The sequence below is a fragment of the Saimiri boliviensis genome, chromosome 4 (assembly GCF_048565385.1).
Source record: "Saimiri boliviensis isolate mSaiBol1 chromosome 4, mSaiBol1.pri, whole genome shotgun sequence".
NCBI lineage: Eukaryota > Metazoa > Chordata > Mammalia > Primates > Cebidae > Saimiri > Saimiri boliviensis.
The window spans coordinates 72,097,762-72,120,512 of NC_133452.1; the positions used below are offsets into that span (position 1 = coordinate 72,097,762).

Consider the following 22,751-nt stretch of genomic DNA (forward strand, 5'->3'; position numbering starts at 1 on the left):
GGAATTACAGGTGTGTACCACTGCCCCCAGCTAACTTTTCCATTTTTAGTAGAGACAGGGTCTCACCATGTTGGCCAAGCTGGTCATACAAAGAATATTTTTATCAAAGAAGATACACTCTTCACCACAATGATCTCAGATTTTTTTTCCCCCCAAACAGAAATTTCAGAGAAGGTTTGGGCCAATGGCCGGGTAGTCATATCAAAGGTTTGGGTTATACAAGGATCATTACAAACAATAAATGTCAGATGAATCTCAAAACAGAAATCAAGCATATAAGGAATCAAAGCAGCAGAGAGAGGGGACAGAGCTTAGTTTGGGCGGGAGAAGCAGCCTAGAGAGCCCAGCCTATGGCAGTCATTCAAAGAAGTCAGAGACGTGGCGACATAGCCCTGTGATGGAGAACCAGCGCTTGATAGTCTCAGAAGACTCATGAGGGAAGGGAGGACTGTGGACGAGGAAGAAATTAGAAGGTAGTAGCTGTTACAAAAGAGAATCTGTAGGATAAGTGAGAGAAAGATTCTGTTTTAGCTCCACTGAGAACGCATAAATGAATGAAAGAACACGGGAGTCCCATATGGGGAAATCACAGGCCTGAGACATTCTTTATCAGGTTAGGAGGAAGAACAAGGTGAACCTTTAAGATAGCGGAGGACTCACTGAAGAACAAAAGAAACTAGGCCCCATGACCAGGCCTAGCCTGGTGGCAGAATCATGGCCAGCACAGCCAGGCAATGAAGGGCAAGAGGCCCCACGTGGGAACATCACTGCTAAGGGGCACCGTCTGGGTGGACTGAGTCTGCACAAGAGCAAGATAGTGGCAGGCGTGTCGTGCAGGTGTGTAAAAGCAGAAGGCCCTCTGTGTTGGAGATGAGTTTGATCTCCAACTACACACTCAGGGAAACTCAGAACTCAATCAGGCTTAGATCAGAAACCATCTGAAAGAATGAGTTATGCTTTCTTTAAGATGAAGCGACCTTTGCTTGAGTCCCATTACTTTGAAAACATAATCTATAAAATTATTCATTGTCACAGATTCCACAAGTTATTAAAATTAAGTCTCCCTTTACTTTTCTAATAGCAAAAACTAATGACTGACTTGATTGACACACCTCTCTCCAAATTATCTTTTTAGTTCCCATTGCTTAAACAAAAACAACACATAACTAAGCAATAATTTTATGAAGCATCTTTGAGGTCTATTTTACTATTTTATAGAGTTATTTTACTATTTTATAACCATTTGTGGTATACTGTAGTGAGGAATCTTGTGAGACCATATATACACAATCCTATTCTCATTTTTTTAAACAAACATTTTAAACAGAGCTGTTCATTGAATAAAGGCTGCATTAAAACAGCAACTGGATTCAATGACTTCATTCATTTTTGGAGCCTTCTCAGGTGAGACTGAATTATCACTTAATGACTCTCTTAACTATTAAAAAAACAAGGGTTTTTCTGAAAGCAGGAAAAAATATGTGAACATAGAACACTTGAAATACAATTATAAGTATTATGATGCTGTCACCTTAACATCTATAGACTTAATTGTTTTCCAATTGACATATGAGAAAAAATGTCCCAGGCTAGGTAAAAATATGCTGCTGTTCATTGGGGAAAAAAAAAAGAAGACAACAAACAAACAAGAAAGGTGGAACAATTCTAGCTCTCAGGTGCCTAATATACGATGAGACCACTATGCATAGCTTGGTGACAGAAATAAAGATTTTCCTTTATTTTTTCTTTTCCTCTACTTTTTAAAGGGTGTGCATGAAAGAGGTATAAAGCTCATTATAATATGAGCTGCACATTGTAAACACCAGCATTATTAGATGTCTGTATCATTTTCAGCCTATACTTCAAATAGCTACAAGATTAGGTGCTGGATTTATACAAATTGAAATTCGCAACTTTTAATAACCTTAGAGCTTCCTCAGACAAGTATCATCTGTCTTCCTTCCTCAATCCCTCCTCTATGCTTGCCAAGAAGGAGGGTAAAAGGAGTAAGATGCTATGTTTGGAAGCCAGAATTCAACAAACTGTTGTGAGACAGGCTAGTGATAGAATGGAGCCTTCACTTCCATAGATGTACCCATTTGAATTTACTGCATTTGCTGGTTACTCTGCGAAACAGGGCAGAACAGCTATGTGAGCTGCTGCATTAGCAAACTGGCCAAAGCATCCCTGTCGTTTATACTTCCCCACCGCACAATCAGAATGGAAACATTTGCTCTATTGGAAGGCAGTGATAAGGATGGATTTTTAAAGTTTCCATTTTTAAGTGAAAATGAAAGAAAAATGCTCTTCTAGATGTGTTGTGCCTTTGAGCTCCATTTGAAAAAAGAAAAAAAAAAAGGCAGAGAAAGCTGCTGTGAAGGTCACCGAGTGAAAGAACTTCCTCAGGGCACAGAATAAATTAAATCCCAAGGAAAAAATAAAATGTGATTTCCAGAGTGTGAGGCACAAACTCCAAATGACAATGATTGACAGCCAAACTATATCCGTGCAATATCCAAGACTGCACGTTCTCATTTACCTCAGTGTAGCCAGCAAGCGCCCATTAAACATCCGTCTGATGCCCAAATTAACCTTCTTGGCAAACTGAAAGAGGCACAAACTATCATAATCAACCTTTCATTATCACAGCAGCCTCTAGTTAAAGGGTCAGAATAATTGTGCCATCAGAGCCTTGATTGTTTTCAATCAACAGACGGCTGGAGTGACAGCTCGGTGATGGAGGAGTCTGATGAAACCGCACCAGGCCTAATCAGAGCAGATGAAAGGAAGGCATGATTGGTGCAAATGAACAGTCGTGCCTCTCCTTTTCATTTACAATCTGAAATTACTCTTAAATTTGTGGGGTTTTTTCCCCTCCCTTATGAGCACCACTGAAAGAATGTTTGACTTATTATGAGTTCTGACAGTGCAGAGTTATAAAACACAGGTAGGGTTATCAGCTGAGGCTTTAAGTGGGTATTCAGCATAATTCTAACAAATTCGCTCTTGAAAAGCACAAAATGACTAAAAAGGCTTCCAATGACCTAACCTCTCAGTGCTGTTTCATTAGCAGGCCCATTTATTCTGCTGGATGTTAAATGATGAGAAGATAAAACCAAGGGCAGGACTATCCTGTAAATGTTTTCTCCCAGTCTCACTGCTCTGCTTACTTCAAATATCAGTTCCTTTGCCCCCAAATCCTGACAGTTCTCTAAAAGCAGTAAGACCATTAAGAGCTCAAAAGAGTTCATCCATCAGAGGGCATGCCTGAAACAGGAGTTGTTTTTGCTTACGAACTTCATGCTATGGTAGGAACCACAAGTGGTAGGAAAGGGACTGGAACCCACCAATCCTATGTGGATATCAAAAATAATATCTGGGGAAAAGGAATAAAAATTCTGTGATAGGCCAGGCTAAATCTGGCATTAAAAGGATTTGAAGAGACCTGAAACACCATAAAGCTGCATCTATATAGCTGCTTCTGTTAACAAACTATTGGCATTAGCATCCTTAAAAAGTTTAGTGATTAATGGAATATACACTGGGAGTGGTAAAGATAAGCTTCTACCTTCTATTTTCTTTAATGCTGAGGCCAATGAGCCAATCATGGGAGTATTATGATTTATGTCAGTGCTGCAAAACAAAGGAAAGCTTTTTAGCTGCAAAGATTAATATGCATCTAGTATGTGTGTGTGCATGTGTGTGTCTACCTGCAAGTTGTGTACTGTGTGAATCCACTGGCATGTGTGTAAGAGACAGAGGACAGGATGGCTGTTGGCTCAGAATCCAGGGTAGTTTTTAACCTTTTTACTGAGTATTTTTATATAAAACTAAAGCCATTTTATTAGCTAGATTGTGTGTGAGAATGGTGAGATGTGGTATATAACAAGGTAAAATGAAGACTTATAAAACAACAGCCTTCAATTTTCCATGCAATATTTAGCAAAATTTGTTGCCTCAGAACCGAATCTCATTTTATGAGCCAGTTGTTCACCATGAATGTACAAAATTCATGTAGTTGTACCTGCATGTAAATATACTTCAAGCAGAATATTGCCAAATCTTTCATAAGATTTTCTGCAAAATCTCAAAGTTTTTGTTTTGTTTTCCAGAAGACAGCTCTCAAAACAAGATATCTGGGAAGTGGTTCAAACACATGTATTTTCCAAAATCCATCTTTGCTCTCCTACACTTTCTCAAGTGCTGCATTCTTCAGCGGATCACTTCACTTCTTGTGTGCTCCCGGGCACCTTCCACAAGCTTTATCAATGAATGACACATGCTCCATCATCTCCTGAGGGTTTAGTTCTCTCAGTGTGGTGTTGGCTTTTTAAGGCATGACTTTCTTCTGCCCAGAAGGCAGTTGTGTATAGGTCAAATAGGAGTGGCTTCAGGATACTGACTACATATGGGGTTGAAAACAGGATTTCCTGGCTGTTTCACAGAGCATGAAGATGAGAAGCAGGCCAGTTTGGGTAAGTGCCTATTCTAACTCCCAGAATCCAAGGGGTGTGGAATTAAGCATTCTAAAGCACTACACAGCCCCTCTACATTGCCTAAATCTTACATGAGATGAGAAGAGCAAAAAGATTCTTCAGGGGTCCTGGCAGGCCTGATAAAGCAACCCCTTTGTTTACTTTATTATTTACACTTTATTGGATTTATATGGGGCTTCACTCCGAAGAGTACATAGTACCAGCAGTGGGCAGAATAAGGAATTGATTACAGTCCTCAGCAGGTCCAATGTCATTCTCACTGCCAAGGAGAGGGATGCCTAAAGTGTATTTGCCTCCTAAGCATCATCCTTTCTGGATGGAGAGGTTTAGTTTTAGTTTCAGCTGTAAGTAATTTCCCATTGTGATTGGCTGACTTATAGTCAATTTAGTACAATTAATGCCAAATTACATTGTAATTCACATAGAATTACAAATTAAAAGCTATATTAGGAGCAAATGAATTAATCAAAATTAATGATATTATGCTCACTTGTTTTAAAGTGTTAATAAGATAGGTCCTCCTAAAACGTTTAAACTTTAGCGCACCATCCATCACTCCTTTAATTACCTGATTTCCTTGTGTGGCCAGAGAAGGTAGCATGTGGGCATTTCTCATCAACACACGCAAAGAAAATCTGTGCACTCAGCCTCTGGTGCATGGGGCTCTCTTTAGCTTCTGTTCTTGAAGTGTAAGTAATAGCGTGCCCCTTACTATACTGACTTGTAATTCTTCCAATAGACAAAGGAGAACAATGCACAAAATCTTCGATATCTAACTTTAGAATCCATCATTGACTTTTTTTTTTCCTGACAGAATTTATCTTCCTGGTTATGGTTTCTCTACCGGAATATCAAAATAGGTTGGCAGTTCTTCAACATACCACCACACGTAACAAGGAGGAGGTGGTCAGACGAAGGGTTGAAACCTCACCATGGAGAATGCATAGCTCTGTATTATGAGCATTAAAAAAATCCTAAGAATAATGTCTGAATGCTTCTCCTGATTAGGATCTCAGAATGGCCACTTTTTTCCTCCAGGTGTGCTGAGCCACGGTGTTCTTTATTTTTCCTTGGAGCAGAAGTTTTGGAGGCAAGGGTAGGAGAAGCACTTCTAAGGAGTCAGTATTCAACAATAAATGTTGAGGCTTCTCCTGACATCTCTTTTGAATGTAAGTGAATCTGGAGCCTCCGAGCCACTTTACAAGTAAGTCTAGATCCTCTCCCTTAGAACACCCAGAATAGCAAATCTCTATGGTTTGACACAGCCAATTAGCATGAGCATTATTGCCATTCAATTGGCCTAAAATGGAAGAAAACGGACTCACAGGATCGTTTTTGTTGGAAAGAGACTAACACTTATCAATTTGAAGAAATTTGTATCTTTCACCCTCCTTATGAAACTCCTTATCTAAGCCATCACTGAACTGTCAATTTGTACTGCATATCTTTCTAAAATTTCAATATATTGGGCATAAAATGAAGATGCAATGATCAATCATTTCCATTTATTCCATCCAAACTCTGGTCTCAAATAGGGGCAACAGCCCACAGACATTTTCCCACATAGTCTGTGACACTGCACTAGAAATAATGACACTCCGGTTCTTTTTTACTCCAATTTATGTCTCTTGGTCAGATTTTAAAGAGCTCCTCGCTTATTGGCTTTCATTTCCTGCTTTATACTACACTATTGTGTACTTTGAAGGAATAAAAGGTAGTTCCCTTCCTCTGCCAGAATTCTCTATGTATTCTTATCAAACCATCCAGAGCCCCAGTCTTCTAGCCTCTAATCAAAAAAGAACTTTAGCAACACTTTTCTGTACTACTTTATTGGAGATATTTTTGCAGCTTTCTGCAAAGTCTCACAGGTGAAAATGAAAACTGGTAATTTATTAGAAAATGTCTACTTCTGGTTCACTCATTATAGAGTAGTATATAAAAACCTTTGACTTATGAGAAGATGTGTAAGGTACTTTGAGGTACTGTTTTCTTAGAGAGTTGGTGTATTTCGGCCGGGCGCGGTGGCTCAAGCTTGTAATCCCAGCACTTTGGGAGGCCGAGGTGGGCAGATCACAAGGTCAAGAGATCAAGACCATCCTGGTCAACATGGTGAAACCCCGTCTCTACTAAAAATACAAAAAATTAGCTGGGCATGGTGGCACACGCCTGTAGTCCCAGCTACTCAGGAGGCTGAGGCAGGAGAATTGCCTGAACCCAGGAGGCGGAGGTTGTGGTGAGCCGAGATCGCGCCATTGCACTCCAGCCTGGGTAACAAGAGCGAAACTCCATCTCAAAAAAAAAAAAAAAGAGAGAGAGTTGGTATATTTCAAGAGAACACAGTGAGACCTCCATTGAAACCTATGCTGTGAAGTGAGTCAACTACTGAACTTCTGGAAGCTTTCGTTTTTGCACTAGTTAAAAATTTGGATCATACTTGCCTTATCAACCTTAACAAGGCTGATGAGAGACTCAAGAGAAATTATGTGTGTGAAATGCTTTAAAATGTAAAGCTCTCTAGGCTTGTAAAGAATTGTTATTGTTGGTATTATTATTGATGGACTTCTATGCTAGCCTCAGGGTTTCTACCTCATATATGGCTTATAGTTGGGTTTTATTTTTAAATCCCTGATAACCCAGGTAGCAGCAATATTACTGCAGGCCACCAATGCATAAGTAATATTCTCCAGTCATCTTTTCCTTCTCACAGCAGCCAACAACAAAAATATCAGTCTGGAAACAACATGAATCACAATGAAAATTAGAAGCAGAGAACATAAATATGTCATATCTCATAAATCACCTTGTTGTTCTGTTGTGCTCATTATTTAAAAAAAAAGAAAAAAACGAGTCACTCATGAGAACAGCAGCATATGAATACAAGTTGAGTCTTCTGTAATTTCTGATAATCACTGCCCCTCACAGCTACTCAGCAACACACAGCTCTAGCACTGAGGATTAGCTGAAGCAAAGCCCCTCTGAAATGAACATGTCATGTGTCTCGCAAAGGCACAGAGCCCAGACAAACAAGAGCAAAGCCACAAGTCAAACTACTGGGGAATGCATCCTCCCAGAGGAGTTAGCCGCTTGTAGATCCGGAGGAAAGATGAAATACATGCTGTGGCAAATAGGAGCACCAGTCCCTGACATAGCAGCATTATTCCATGTCCAGTTGGGGACCCTCAAAGGATAAAATATCCTCTGGGCATAACACTGTTTGGGATGTAAAGGAGCCACAGTTTATTCTCTTCACTAACATCTAAGGAGGAGGAAATGGAGATATCACCATCACATTTGTAGAAAAAAACTGAATGTAGTTGGGAAAAACTGTAAGTTTCAGAAAGAAAATTAAGAAGTGGTACAAATTTGTAAGCTGGGACTATGGGCATGAATTTGATGAGCTTAAGAAATGGTAAGTTTAAAAAATAGGGGATATCATGAAGATACCCATAAAGTAGCTGTCTGGGAAAATAATAGTAACAACACATGCACGTATGAAAGAGAATTGAAGGAGGGCAGGAACACAATGAAAAATTATAATTTTGTTTGGGGATAAGTTTTTATATTTTATTCCATTTCTAGATACAAAGATTCAAATATTAAAACGTGAACAACGCTTGTAGAATTTTTTTTGATTAAATATTTACCCACAGCCTGATTTGTTTGAGGTTTGGACTGCATTACATGGATTGGCAAAGGTTTATAAAGCTGTTTAGAGGGTGCATACAGTGACTGAGAGTCAACAATGTGCAAAACGAGCAAAAGGCGAAGGGACACTGGGTCACTGGGAGATATTGAAACATCCAGTCAAAAGCATGTCATCTCCATTGTACCCATATTGTTTCAACGTGTACCAACTTGGTAAATAAATAATTACACTATTTGGCACAGGTCAGTCCCCACTGGGAAGGAACTAGGCAGGTGGAAAAGAGCAGGAAGCAGAAAACCCCACATCAGACACTGTCAGGCCCATGACAGCAGGACCCTGTTGGTCCTTCCCACTACTGACTGTCCAGCCCCCATCATATAGTAGGCAATAGTAGTACCCCACAGGACACGGCTGAGCAAAGCAGGCACTCAATAACTATTTGGAATGAATGAAAGAATGAATGAGGCACATCTCATCTAAAAGAATTAGAATTAACAAAATGCCACAGACACAGAGGCAGGCACAGAGGCCATGATTTGTTCAATCAGGGTGCTACTCAAGGGAATTAGAATGATTTTATTTTATTTTTTAAAGACAGAGTCTCACTCTGCTGCCCAGCTAGAGAGCAGTGGCACAACCTCAACTTCTTGGGCTCAGGCAAACCTCCTCTTTGAGTGGCTGGGACTACAGATGCATGCCACCATGCCTAGCTAATATTTTCATAGAGAGAGGGGTCCCACTATGTTGCACAGGCTGGTCTCAAATTTCTAGGCTCAAATGATTGGCCTACCTCCATCTCCCAAAGTGCTAGGATTACACCATGAGCCACTGTACCCAGCTAATCAAGCCCTTCTTAATTCCTGTTAAAGTCCTAGGGTAAATTGGATGCACCTCTGTGCCCATTGCCTGAGTATTTCTGAGCTTCTATTACAAATTTAGAAGCTATAGACCACAGTAGACAGAGCTCAAGAATTAGAAGACATAAATTTGATTCCTAGATATGTTACCTCAGTTTCCCCTTTTGTACTACAGAAGAACAAAGCAATAATAAATGCACACACATTCTCAAAACTGTGATATGATATTCAAATTAAAAGTATTTTAATAGTATTGTTTGACATATAGTACTATTTAAAGCCTTTGCTTCTTCCTGGCCAGAGGTACATTTGGGTCAATTTATTATGGAAGAGATAAAAGATGAAAGCTGAGTACATCGCTAGTGTCCTCTACTTTCCAACTATAAAGGGATAGTTTGGGTTCACTTCTGGGACTCCTTTTGAAGAAAATGATTAATTCAAACTGTAATATGGCTGATTCTGTGGTACACATAAAAGCCCAGGAGGTACGTCTCAAAAAACCACTACATTTGAGATTGTTGACTAAACAATTTGTGGTTTATGTCTCTCAAGATATAAAATGAATGTGTTATTAACAGTATGACTTAGGGAAGCAAATTTCCAACAAAAAATATGGAAAAATGCAGTCTTTAAAAGGCCAAACTCATTTTCTGTACCAATTTTCTTAGAATAAATCCAGCCTTATGTAGGAATAGAGGATATCTTATTATCCTTTCAATACATTCTTATTATCCTTTCAATACATTTTAATATGAAAACTCTACATTATTGTTTTTATTAATTATTAATAGAGTGCAAGAGAACATGGCAGTGAGTAATGCAAACACTACAGCACAGCCTCTGCCTCTAGGGATGGATAATCGTGGACAAACATGAACAGGATTGTCCCAGCCCCAAATACGGTGACATGGTCCCTCTTTGCCACACTAAAGTGAGACATAACTATTAGGTTGGTGCAAAAGTAATAGTGGTCTTTGCCATTAAAAGGAATAGAATAGAATAGAATAGAATAGAATAGAATAGAATAGAATAGAATAGAATAATAGAATAAACAAAACCCTCCCTGCTGAGGTCTCACCTTGTTTGATGTCACTCACATAACCAGTGAATTTTTTCGTCTTAGTATCTACTGAAGTCCAGACAAAGTAACATTCAAAATACAAGAAAGAAGTGTCCTCAACTCCAAGGTTAATAAAGTAAGAAAAGCACTGTTCTTTTTTTTTTTTTTTTTTTTTTTTTTGAGACAGAGTCTTGCTCTATCATCCTGGCTAGAGTATAGTGGCACAATCTCCACTCATTGCAATCTCTTCCTCCCAGTTTAAGTGACTCCCCTGCCTCAGCCTCCTGAGTAGCTGGGATTACAGGTGCCTACCACCACACCCAGCTAATTTTTGTATTTTTAGTGGAGATGGGGTTTTACCATGTTGGCCAGGCTGGTCTTGAATTCTGGATCTCAAGTGATCCACCCACCTCGGCCTCCCAAAATGCTGGGATTACAGGCATGAGCCACCATGCCCAGCCAGAAAATTACTATTCTTACAAAATAATAAGTCTTTTCACTAAAAGTAAGAAACAGTTATAAACAAATAATTAAAGGAAAACAAAACTTCACATTCAGAGATAAGGATGAAATAAATTTCTCTAACTACTGAATATTTTTGTAAAGCATTTTACCCCAGAATCTAGCTCCCAACACAATGCCTAACATGTAACGGGTGGTCAAGAAATACTCATTTGTATTTCCATAAGCTATTTTATTTCATTAAAAAATATATATCTTATTTCTGCTACTTTGGAGATAAAATAAAAATTTGAGAGCTGTACTTATGGTTTAAAATCATACTTATGGCTTCTCTCCATTTGGGAGGAGGCGTGGGAGAGGGAAATGGAGTTAGCAGACCTGTCCTCTGCCTTCCTTCCACTCTAGCATACTTTGGGGCATTTAGTAGATACTGAGCATATATTGACGGGTGGGGAGCCATACTTTCTCCCTATGCTAGTGCATAGAAGAATTGATGTTATATTCAGCCTTTTTCTATAAACTGTACTCCCATGGAAAACAGTAATCTCTCACTCTGGCGAAAGAGAACCTAAAGGCAGAAGAGGCAGGAAATGCATGTTCCTGAAAAGAAAACAGAGATGAGTCGGCACTTCTATGAAAATGAAAATAGATCCAATCATAAGAACGATATGGAATTATTTCATTGTGTTGTTCTAAGTTTTTTTGTGAAAATTTGCCATGTTTTGGCTTATTTATATAAAAATATTTTACTCACAGTTAAGGATTATATATATTCAAGCTGCCCAATATGATGATTTGATAGGCAATACACTGGGAAATGATTACCGCAATCAAATTAATTAACATATCCCTGGAACCCATGCTGTACATTAGATCTCCAGAACTTGTTTATCTTCTAACTGAAAGTTTTGTGCCCTTTGACCAACATCTCCCCACTTCTTGCACTCCCCAGCTCCTACGGCAAGATCCTGGCTCAGCAGTTTGAAAATATATGCAAAATCTAACGGAAGATATTTAACAGGGTCCTACTGAAACAAATTCTAATTGGGAGCTAAAGTCTAAAAGCAAAATCAAACTGATAGAGATTTGCTAGGTCACAAATGCTAGTGACTTCAAGTCCCATATTTCCATTTCAGCTGATTTGTTCAGTTTTAGTCTCCTTTCTTTGAACCCAAAAACCAATCTGGTGTATTTTATCCTGAACCTGATAAATTGCTGGCCTTGAAACATAAAACCAAACTGTTGAGCTGAATTGAACTAAATTTTTTTTAAAACAATATATTTTAGGGAACTTCTATGTCCTTATCCATCTAAGGTATGTATGTGTACAAGTCTCTATGCTACCTCTAAATATAGAGTGAATTAACAAACAAATCAAGTAATCTCAGACTATGGAAGGGACAAAAATTTGTCTAGGAGGGACCAAGAAGACTTTGTGAGAAAAAACTCAGAAAAAAGCTTAAAAAGGTCAGATGGAAAAAAAAAGTTACAAGGCATCATCTTGGGGTATTTTACAGGTTCATGGATCCACAGAATGATTACTGTGGCCTGCATACCACACATTTTGTCAAGGAAAGGGCCTGGGTAAGGAACAGCAGGAAAAAGTAAAAAAGAGTTTGTTCAGTGAGTATAATTTGACGGTTCTTATGACAGGTCTTCAGAGCCAGACTGCATAAAGTCTGGTGAATAATGAAAATTAGACTTTTCACCAAAATGGGATGGTCCCCGATTACATTATCAGTAGATACTAGAAGACCACCTGCGTAAGTGTGTTTACCGTGCTCTCACCTAAGTTACCAGTTGCACATATTAATCAAATAGCCCGCCCCCTGCATCTGGTTTTCTATTGCCTGTCCTACCTTGTGCTAGTTTCCTTTCTCCTCCCCAGCACCCTTTGCTTCACTCTTCTTCTTTAAGACATGGGATGGGGATTTGTCAAAGTCAATGAGCACTTTATTACAGTGAGAACGCTCCGTAATGAACAATTCAGCAATTTAATGAGATTCTGTAGATCTGTCTCCAGCCTGTCCATCAAGTTTCACTTCTATAAAGCACCCTGACACTAATCCTCTGGCATACCCAATCTCTACCCTGGGCTGAATATTAGATTCTTCCATGGTATATTGCATTACTAGTATAACCTCAGCAAAAATGATGAACTTAACTATACTTGAGGCAAAATAGCTGATCTGATTTGATTTTTCTCTATGGGGTTGAATATGAGGAAAATACTTATTTACTAAGATAAAGCAAAAACAGTTTCTTATTGCCTGCTAAATGCCTAAATTGATAATATTTAAGTGAGTCTTTTAATTCTTTCTTGAGAACCAGGTATTAAAAAAATTATTGCCTGCAGCAGAAACCAGCTTTTAAAATTCTACATTATAATATTAGTAACCTTTAGAGAGGCAATTATGATAACTCTTAAGTGGACAGTATGGAATTTTCTTGACACTCAGCCATCTGCACATTACCATGTCGATCTCTGGCAGTGCCTTCAACTGCGTCACAAAAAGGGATAGAAGCCCAAGGATGGTTAGCCTCAGATGTCAATTCAGTTAGGAAAAATTAAATGCAGGATTCATTCCAAATCTTTCTTTTTCTCTTGGGAAACGAGGAAAATGTGGCTACTTCCCACTTCAAATTGACCAAAGCAAATTCTGTTTATTTATGTTTATAAGAGAGAGCCACAGATAATTGAAATTTCTACCAAATTCTACACATCCTTGCCAACATGTTCAACCTCTGCTTGAACAAACGCTACCAGAAATACCCCAGGAACCGCAAAAATTTATTCTTTAGTGATTTTTTGTCCTTATATTTTCTTTATCAAGGCAGTGAAGGCATGGGAGCAAGTGTCAGCAGACCTAAATTTGAAGGCTGGCTCTGCTCTGTGACTCTGAGCAAGGCACAGAAGCCTCATTTTGTGCATCAGGTAGATGCAGTGATATTAGCTATTCTTTCTGGACTGCTGCCAATAAGTTTGCAAAGAGCCTGGGACTCAGAAGGCCTTCAGGATGCTGCAGCTCTTTAATTCCCTCTGGTGGAAGCAATAATGAAGAGGGAAGTTACTGATTAAAGTAATACAAATAATGAAATAAGAGAGAAAGACATCAGGAAAGTCATTAGTCAGTAGAGTCAGCTACCCAATAAACAGCTACCTATATGCCTCTATTTTGGCCAGAATTAAAATACTCTCTAACACTTGATAAGATACCGGGAATTCACTGTTTAATCAGCTAATTGAAGATGTTAAATTTTCTGTGGTAGTCTGTATGTAATTATTTTTCAAATGGTTGTAAAATCTTGGAGGCATTGCACCCTAGAAGTAACAAAACGGCTAGCCAGTGCTTCAGAGAGTGAGATAGACAGGCTGTAATAGGAAGGGGGAAGACGGCCTCTCTAACTGTTCCCCAAAGACACCATGTGGATTATTCAAGGATAGTCACTGGGGATGAGCAGAAGAGGATTTAAATTGAATTATCAACCTCAAACCACAAAACATCCTCCTGTCCTCTAGACAAAGGAGTGACACAATGTGAAAAGAATGCTATGCCAAGCGAAAAGGCAGGGCTTAGGAAAACAGCAATGAATGCAGAATGAACTAGGGATGGAGATTTTTCCACTGCTGTGCAAAAAGAGTTTCATTTCATTGGCAATCCAAGCTGCTCTCCATTGTAACAAAGAAATGTTTTGGAATTGTTTACAGCAAAGGCCCAAATTTACTCTGAGTCTACTAGTTTTAAAAATGCATACATACCCCTTTACAATCCATTTTTTCCTCATATTTAGTTTAGGAAACAATTTTTTTCAGGAAAAAAAATCACTTGACTCAGACGTGACCACGTTAGGTTCTGGGAAGCCACAGTGAGGGTCTCAAGAATCACCCCTGCGATTCCCTGAGTTAAGCTGCAGAGTGCACTGAGGGCTCTGAGTCTTAAGGGCTAGTATTCTCCAATTACTTGTCCATCAAGGAAGCATGGCTTCTAAAACAACTCCATGAGGACCAAAGCCTCTAAAATAGTGGTAACTGTTCCTCAATCCTTTAACTTCCAATCATGGCATGCCTTGTCAGTGCCAAAGGAGGACTGTGCACAGTGCCCTTACCTGCCAGATCTGCTCTTCGCTTAAGGAGGTCAGGCGGTCACTCTTCAGCACCTCCTGAAGCAGGCAATACGGAAGCGTTAGAACGTCTTCTGGGCGGCTCTTCAGAAGTTCGGAGAGATGTTTCACTAAGAAATCGATCACTGCCTTCTCCAACAAAGTGAGGTTAAAGAGGTCAGCGAGTCTGTACAGATCCAAGTAATTAAAGCTATTTAATTCCTGGGTGCCAAAAAAATAAAAATGAAAAAAGGTCTCTTAGAAATCAATACAAGAAAGAGCAGGCAAGAAATTCAGATTGACTCACTAAGGTTTTCAACACAAAGGTGGGAGAAATGGGACGGATAATGTAAAAAAAAAAGAAAAAAGAAAGAAAGAAAGAAAAAATATAAATTAAAAGGCTCTGCATAGAGAACTGTTATTCTAGAATTCATAATTTTTCCTCATTTTACTCCTCTTAAAACCCATATATTTAAAGATATCTTAATAAAAGGAGTGAAAGGGGTCTCTGGTTTCAAGGGCTGAAATGTTACTTTCAACATTCTAGAGATATTTTACTAATGAAAGCAATTGATTTTTCTACCCTTCCCATATTTTACAGCTTTTTCTCTACTAAAATTAATGTAAGGGCAGGTAAACTGAGACTCACGATTAGATGACACAAACTAGATATGAAGATAGACTGACTCTGTTCTTTTTCCAAAACTTCAAACTAAGTAGGTCTTTAAGTCAAAACAACCCATCCTGTCTTAACTAAAACCCAGAGTTTTATATATAAGGTCTCAGGAAACGAGGAAATCCCACAGAAAGGACTCCTGTTTCAATAATTATATATTGAATCCACCTAAGATGGATGATTTGTAATTATTCTTTATTTTTTTTTTCTTAGACTCAAATATTCCATGTTCCCCATCTTTTTGAAGAGTTCATGCAGAAATGCTTCCAATCTGGGAGGATTTTACCTGCATTCTCAAGCTCATAGCCAAGGCTCTACAATTCTTCCTCCAGAGAGCCACAGCTTCCACTGTACCCCCACAAAATTCAGAGGTACACTTTCACAGAAAATTTACATATGTCAAGTAGAATGAGAGTGGGGTGTTTCCTACTTTCTCCTAACTTTTAATTTACAATTATTAATATAATCATGGGCAATCTTTTCCAATAACTTAAGGAATATGGAATGCTATCAGATCTCCATTTCACTGTATAAATCCAAGTAATTTTCAACATACTTTTCCCCCTTTCTAGTTATCTAAGAGTATTAAGAACTCTTTACTGAGGCGTGTATGAAGTGGGGAGCTGAAGGAAAAAGAAAACTCACCCCGAGGCAATGATAACATAGCACACACTCTTCCTTTTGGGGCAGATGGGCTCTGTGAACCTTAAGCAAAACCATTGCTTCTTGTCCTTTTGGTTAAACCATGTGTAAGCAAAATAAGCACCAATAATGCTGCTTTGAAACTTTCCATTAATGTGATAGGTAAAGATGGGAGGCAATAGATAAATGCATTAAATGCCCACCAATAGTACTGTGGATGGGGAAAAAACTACTGCTGTTATAGAAAGAGTGCCATTTCTAGTTCTAAAAGTAATAAATGCTGATTTCATAAAATTCAGAAAACACAAAGTATGGAAAACAAAAATTGTTTATAATTTCACCATGCAGAGATAACTATTAATGTTTTTGTATATAGGCTTCTAGACTTTTAAAAAATATGTCTTTTATATGCTGAAAAAAATGAATAATTGCATTCAGGACCAAACAAACCATCAGCCACCAAAGGCACTTGGAAGCAACCAAGGCAGGCAGAGAAGAGCAAGGGCGGTGGAGGCAGGCAGAGTTGGCTCAAACCCAGACACACCATTGACTGGGGACTTGAATCCAGCTTAACACGTCATTGACTGGGTCAGTCACCAAATCTCTGTTATTCCCCAAGTACAAATTTAAGAGCTCAGCCAGCTCATAGGCTTGGCATAAAGACAATGTATGAAAAGCACTTCCCATAAAAGTTTTGCACATGGAAAGTACACAGTAGATTGTGGGGGGAAGCAAGAACAATGAAGTATATTTGGACATTGTTGTTTGGGACCCATAAACCATGATTAATCACTGATGCAAGGAGGTCAAAATGAAGCATGTGTTTTCTTTAGATATTCAAGTCCTGAATAAGGCACACCATTAACTCAGGGAAAAAGGGGGTGGCCAAAGTAAAAACCATAGAATTAAGATAAAAACTAATTGCAAGTTAATGCCTTCCACATCTGCATAACTAACTCACATCTTTCTTCTAAGCTCCGAATTCATTTTCCTAACTGCCTATAAGAAGACGCTGTCTCTTGGATATCCCACAGTCATAAACTCATCATGTCCAAACTGAGCTTATTTTATGACAGCCTGCATCTTCTCCTGTATCTTCTCTGTTAGATAACAGTCACATATAGCCACCCACATCAAGAACCCAAAAGCTGGCCCATACTTCTCCCTTATAGCTAGTCAATTGCCAAGTCCTGTCTCTTTTCCCTCTTTAGTATTAGTTCTGTCCCTTATCATTCTGTCTGGGCTTCTTGCAACGATGTCCTAAATTACCATTCCTGCCTCCAGTTGCAAACTCTTGATCCTCCTTTTTACAAGAATCTGATCATGTTTATCATCTCTTGAAAGCCCACAAATAAGTTCCTATTTGCATTTGGGGAAAAGTCCAGTGACGCTGTATATATAGCCTTCCATGACCTGGACTCTGTGATCTTTACATCCTGCAGTGCAGCAACGCTGTCCACCCTGGCTTGGCTCTAGCCATGACAACAACCTACACATCCACACCATGTACCAGGACTACAGCAGGCGCTGGCAACACAGATGAGCAAAAAAAAAAAAAAAAAAAAAAAAAAAAAGCAAGCCCTAGGCCTTGTGGCGTATATAGTCTGCTGGAAGAGAAGGCCATAAATCAAAAAAACTTACAATTACATGGAAAACTATAACTGAGGTAAAAGTTACAAAAAGTACAATATAGGGCTATGAGTGTCCACAACAGGGATTTGACTTGGAGTTAGTAAAAGACTAACTTGGAGTTGAATGGGAGTAGAAAGTTAGTAATGGCTTTCCTGAGAAGCCATTTGAGGCTGAGTTGAAGGAAAAGCATCCTTTGTTCACTTGGCAAAAGGTAGGATGGGGATGTATATATTAACTACATTTTATTTCTGTGTTCTCTGTGTTCTGGCATCCGGAATCTCACTGACTGGGAAGAGACTGCCCCTCCCAGGGCTAGCCAATTCTCTGAGAGAGCAAACAGCTTTCATATACAAACTAACCAATTCAGAACCCATACTCTGAACCACCTCCTCTATGTGGCTCCTAGACTCCAGGAGGTAATAGTTATCTGTCCCCATCATCCCAGAAGCAAGTACCAGCCCCTACACCCTAGAACCCATGAAAACTGTCAAACTAGCCAATCAGAAGCCTGCTAACCCTGCCTTACCCACTTCCTTCCTACAGATACCATTATAAAGCCTCTTGCCCATTTTTCCCCCTCACTCCTTCTGCCTCCTCACCAACCGTGGGGCTTCGTGGTCCTGGAGGTGTGCCCAGTGCCCTCTTCTCGGAGCTGAAACAAACCATGTTTTCAATGGCAATTGTCTTCTGATGTGTTGGACTCACCATTACTCAATAATCATCATCATTCTCAGCAAACTAACACAAGAACAGAAAATCAGACACTGCATGTTCTCACTCATAGGTGGGAGTTGAACAATGAGAACACACGGATACAGGGAGGGGAACATCACACACCAAGGCCCATCAGGGAGTGGGGAGCCGGGGGAAGGGAAAGCATTAGAAGAAATACCTAACGTAGATGGGTTGATTGATACAGCAGACCACCATAGCACATGTACACCTGTGTAACAAACCTGCACGTTCTGCACACATACCCCCAGAACTTAAAGTACAATAAAAAAGAAAAATGGTAACAAAACCTACATTTTAAAACAGGATGATGGTGGGATTTCAAGAAAATGCTCCAAGCTGCAGAAGCAGCACGAGCAAAATTCCTGTGGGTGAGCAATTGTGCGTTCCTTGTTGCATCTGAATATCCTCGATAGCACATCTCCCTTCCTCTCCATGTCACCCTCTGTCACATTGCTCCATCTTATTTGTTTTAGAGCTTATCACCACCTATAATTATCTTCAGCATTGATTTGCCTACTTGTTTATAATATGTTTATCTCCTCCCCTGATTCCCCCGTAAGTTCTACAGGAGGAAGGAGCCACTGGTTTGTTCACCACTGTATCCCCAGAGCCCAGAACAATGCCAGGTACATTCAAGCTGCACTTGCTGAATGAAGAAACCACATCATCTTTTTAACCTCCCTGGATCAAGTCAAATTGACCACCTCCTCCTGTATGCTTCTGCTCTGCCCTCTGCAAATATGTCTAGCACCTCACTTGTCACTGCAAACACCCTTTGACTGCAGATCTATCTCCCTCTACCAAATCTAAGCTTCTTGGAAGCAAGGATTGTGTGTCACGCCTTGTGTGTCCCTGGTATCCAGTAGAGAGCAGATGCTTAATACATGTGTGTTTAATGAAAGAATGCCCATGAGCTTTTTCTGTTTACTTATAATTAGGCAAAAACAGAATAGCCCATGTCTTTCCAATATGTCTCTCCAATTCTGAACCTTGTCCAAATCAGGCCATTTTTCATACCTCACAGGCCTCCCTGATCGTCCCTTTCTCTATCTGGCCTTCGACATATACATACAAAGGCAAAGCAGTGGTCATTCTGTTTCCTTGGTAGGAAAATTGGTAATCACAACTAGAGTTGAAAGTGTTACTGAACAAGTACAATATAATCATTCTTCTGTGACAAAAAAATCAATCAACCCTAAATTTCTTTTTCAGTCCAACAGAGAATTGCTTCCTATATCAAGTGGCTATTTAAATCAAAAGATTTTAATATCTTTTCAAATGGTATTTTGTCCTGATTACAAGATTGTCTCCATTTTCCTATATTCTGTGACTTAAAAATCCAACTATCCAGGTAGATGCAGTGGTTTTGAATGGAAATTACAGCTCAGCAACAAGAAACTCTCTTGAGTAAAAGAAAACCTTTCTCTTTTTTTTCTAAAAAGGTTTCATTTCTGTCACACTGCTTCTCACTTGAAATTTAGTTTCTATTCAGAATTATGGTGCATACATTGTTGTTCTTTGGGGAATATTTTTAAATGGTATTTATTTTCCTTTGGTTTAGGGCTATTTGGCTTCTCTTTTTCCTTCTATTTGTTTCTCATAGTGTGAATGACAAGTTAAATAACAGAAGAAAAGTCATAAAATGTGTCCCCAATACCACACTAACTATGGAATAAACACCAGTTTTTCAAGTTCAATAATTTTTAAACCTTATATATTCCCCCAACTCAGTCTTTCTGTGTGGCCTCTTTCCCTAGTTGGTTCCTTCATTGGTTATTCCCCAGGTTAACTACTGAATATGGTAGGGGTTAAAAATATGGGAAAGGCAAATACTGTTTTGTTTTGTTTTATATTCAAGTGTAAGTACATTTGCAAGGCAATTATCAAGCAGGACACGAGTGGGAGGGAGGAGGGCAGTTTGAGGACAGTGCTGGCCCTGTGGCCTTTCGGCCTACCCTTCCCAAACCAGTGAAGGCAGCAACAGAAGGACGAGTCTTAGCCTCGGTGACGTCCCCTGGGGGGTCTCATCTGCAGCAGGGTGGCCATGGCCTTTGCAGTGTCTTTCAATATCTCAACTAAGCAGTTACTACTAATAAACGACCAAAGTTTATACAAGAAGTACTTTAGTTTATAATTTAGAGCAGATTTAAGCCTATCTCTGAAATAATGCCACCCAGACTCACTTATATTCTACTATACCTTCTTGAATGAGAGGAAAACCATGTAGCCTTATACCTAGAGTCTGCATATTTACCACACATAACCCACAGCCTGGCTTACAGACGTCACGCTCAAGAGCTGTTTCTTGGAGGCCAAAGATGATACAAGCTGAGACTCAATCAATTATATTTCTCAAACGTAGCCTATCTTAGTTTTGGCTACCACCATGGCTCCCTGGCTTGTCAATAACCCCATGCCCATCCACACTGCAGTTTAATGATGCCTCTGGAACAGAAATTATAGACATGATGCATAATTGTATATTTCTGTTTGTGGTGCAGGTAGTCTACAGTAGATGCAGTCATCTTAAAAACAAGTGTGTTGATATTCTTAGAACTGGATCAGGTATCCTTCAAAACACAGCCTTAAAAACACCTATTTCTCGGCTGGGCGCGGTGGCTCAAGCCTGTAATCCCAGTACTTTGGGAGGCCGAGGTGGGTGGATCACGAGGTCAAGAGATCGAGACCATCCTGGTCAACATGGTGAAACCCCGTCTCTACTAAAAATACAAAAAATTAGCTGGGCATGGTGGCACGTGCCTGTAATCCCGGCTACTCAGGAGGCTGAGGCAGGAGAATTGCCTGAACCCAGGAGGCGGAAGTTGCGGTGAGCCGAGATCGCGCCATTGCACTCCAGCCTGGGTAACAAGAGCGAAACTCCGTCTCAAAAAAACACCTATTTCTCTTGTTGTCTCATTTACTTCTGAGAATGTCACTGAAAGCATCATGTACTATCAGTATAGAAAACTATGACTTGGGTTAAAGATAACAATAAACTCCTCTCGAAGTTAAAACAAGAGTAATATCATTTTGATTTCCCAAGTTTTTCCCAAGTTTCCCCCCTTAAGATGTTCAAATTGAATAGGATTACAGTGTTTCTGGGTAATAACAGTCGACAGATGTGGCTATTTTAACAATGCTTTGTTTCATCAATGTAATTATAATCTTTCATTTCCAATTATTGATGCCCTTCACTTAGACAACTCTCCTTTAAAACATCACCGAAATTACTCCATGTCAATACTTTACTACAGATGAAGATAGTCAGGAGACACAGTGGTTTCTATGCCCATCATATAGTAGCACACATGAAGTTCTTATATACAATATTGATATTACATCACAATTTGAAAATTCCTCTAAATGAAAGGTCATCCTTGGCTATGTAAGTAAAGAAATTCTCTTTTTAAAACTACTCCCAAATCTATTTCAAACAGCCTGAGTAACCACTCTACATAAAAATCAGTATGGTTTGATTTTTAACAATGTTAAGTCAAGTGAAATTTAAAAATTGTTATCAGCTGCTTTTAAGCACCAAGTAACAAGTAGGATATAGTAAGCATAAGGCTCTTTATCACTGAGTGAATTCTAATGCCTCCCACTTCAAGTCTCCTATTACATACACAATAACCTTGCCACTAAGCTGCTATTCATGCATATAGCTTATCTTCAAACTATTAAAAATGTACCTAGTAAACTTGTAAAAAGTAGGTTTTACATCATATGCTTTTTGTATTCTGCACAATGCCAATCATAATGTCTGATAGCTTGCAACAGAGAAGTATTTTTTGGATCAAGAATGAAAAAAGCAAACAGTTGTGAGGCACATCTATGACTTTACATGGAAATAGGGAATAATAGCTTGGTTAGAGATAAAACTTCACAGTTGGGCAAAATAAACAGATCTCCTACAATTGACTGAGAAAACTGTTCTTAAGTACTTGATCTGAGCTTCAGAAATTCCCTTGTGATGCTAACTAGGTGTCCGTTTTTTCATACTATTGGGAAACATAATGGAATGCCCACTTGTGGTGCCAGGTACATGAGACCTGACTTCCACAGTGAATCTTGGGTCTCCTTGTTTTCTATATGTTAGATTTTCCCCCCTCCCCCCAGAATGTTGAAAAAGCAGCTTACTTCTTTTGGTTTTTAGTGATGATCAGAAAAAGATAAATGTCCAAACTGTTTGCCAAAAATAGATCAGACATTATCAAATGAAGTCTCATAATCTTCCTTTAGATCATAAGCAGAACTATGAAACTCTTTTTGCCACAAATGATTATTATTTGTGAAGGATTTAAAGACGTTGCTTCAGTAGACTTTAAAAAGCTTGTGAGAAAGGGGAAGTTCTGTAATATAAATGCCCTTCCCCTCTGGGGGACAACCCAGGTCAGATTCCAAATCCAGGGAAAGGCAGGCCATTTCAGCTTGAAGGACTTTTCCT

At 39.2% G+C, this 22,751-nt stretch overlaps 1 protein-coding gene across 5 annotated transcripts in view; it reads right to left on the reverse strand.

The window, feature by feature from the left end:
- The window catches only part of KLHL32 (kelch like family member 32), a 217,667-nt gene that overhangs the window by 44,278 nt on the left and 150,638 nt on the right, over window positions 1-22,751 (reverse strand). For 4 of the 5 annotated variants that reach the window (XM_003922918.4, XM_074397683.1, XM_039467803.2 and 1 more), the window contains one exon: window positions 14,629-14,844. In XM_003922918.4, the coding sequence (XP_003922967.1) occupies window positions 14,629-14,844 (216 nt within the window). Of the gene's footprint in view, window positions 1-14,628; window positions 14,845-22,751 lie in introns of those variants that run through there. The other variant, XM_074397684.1, reaches the window with a different exon arrangement.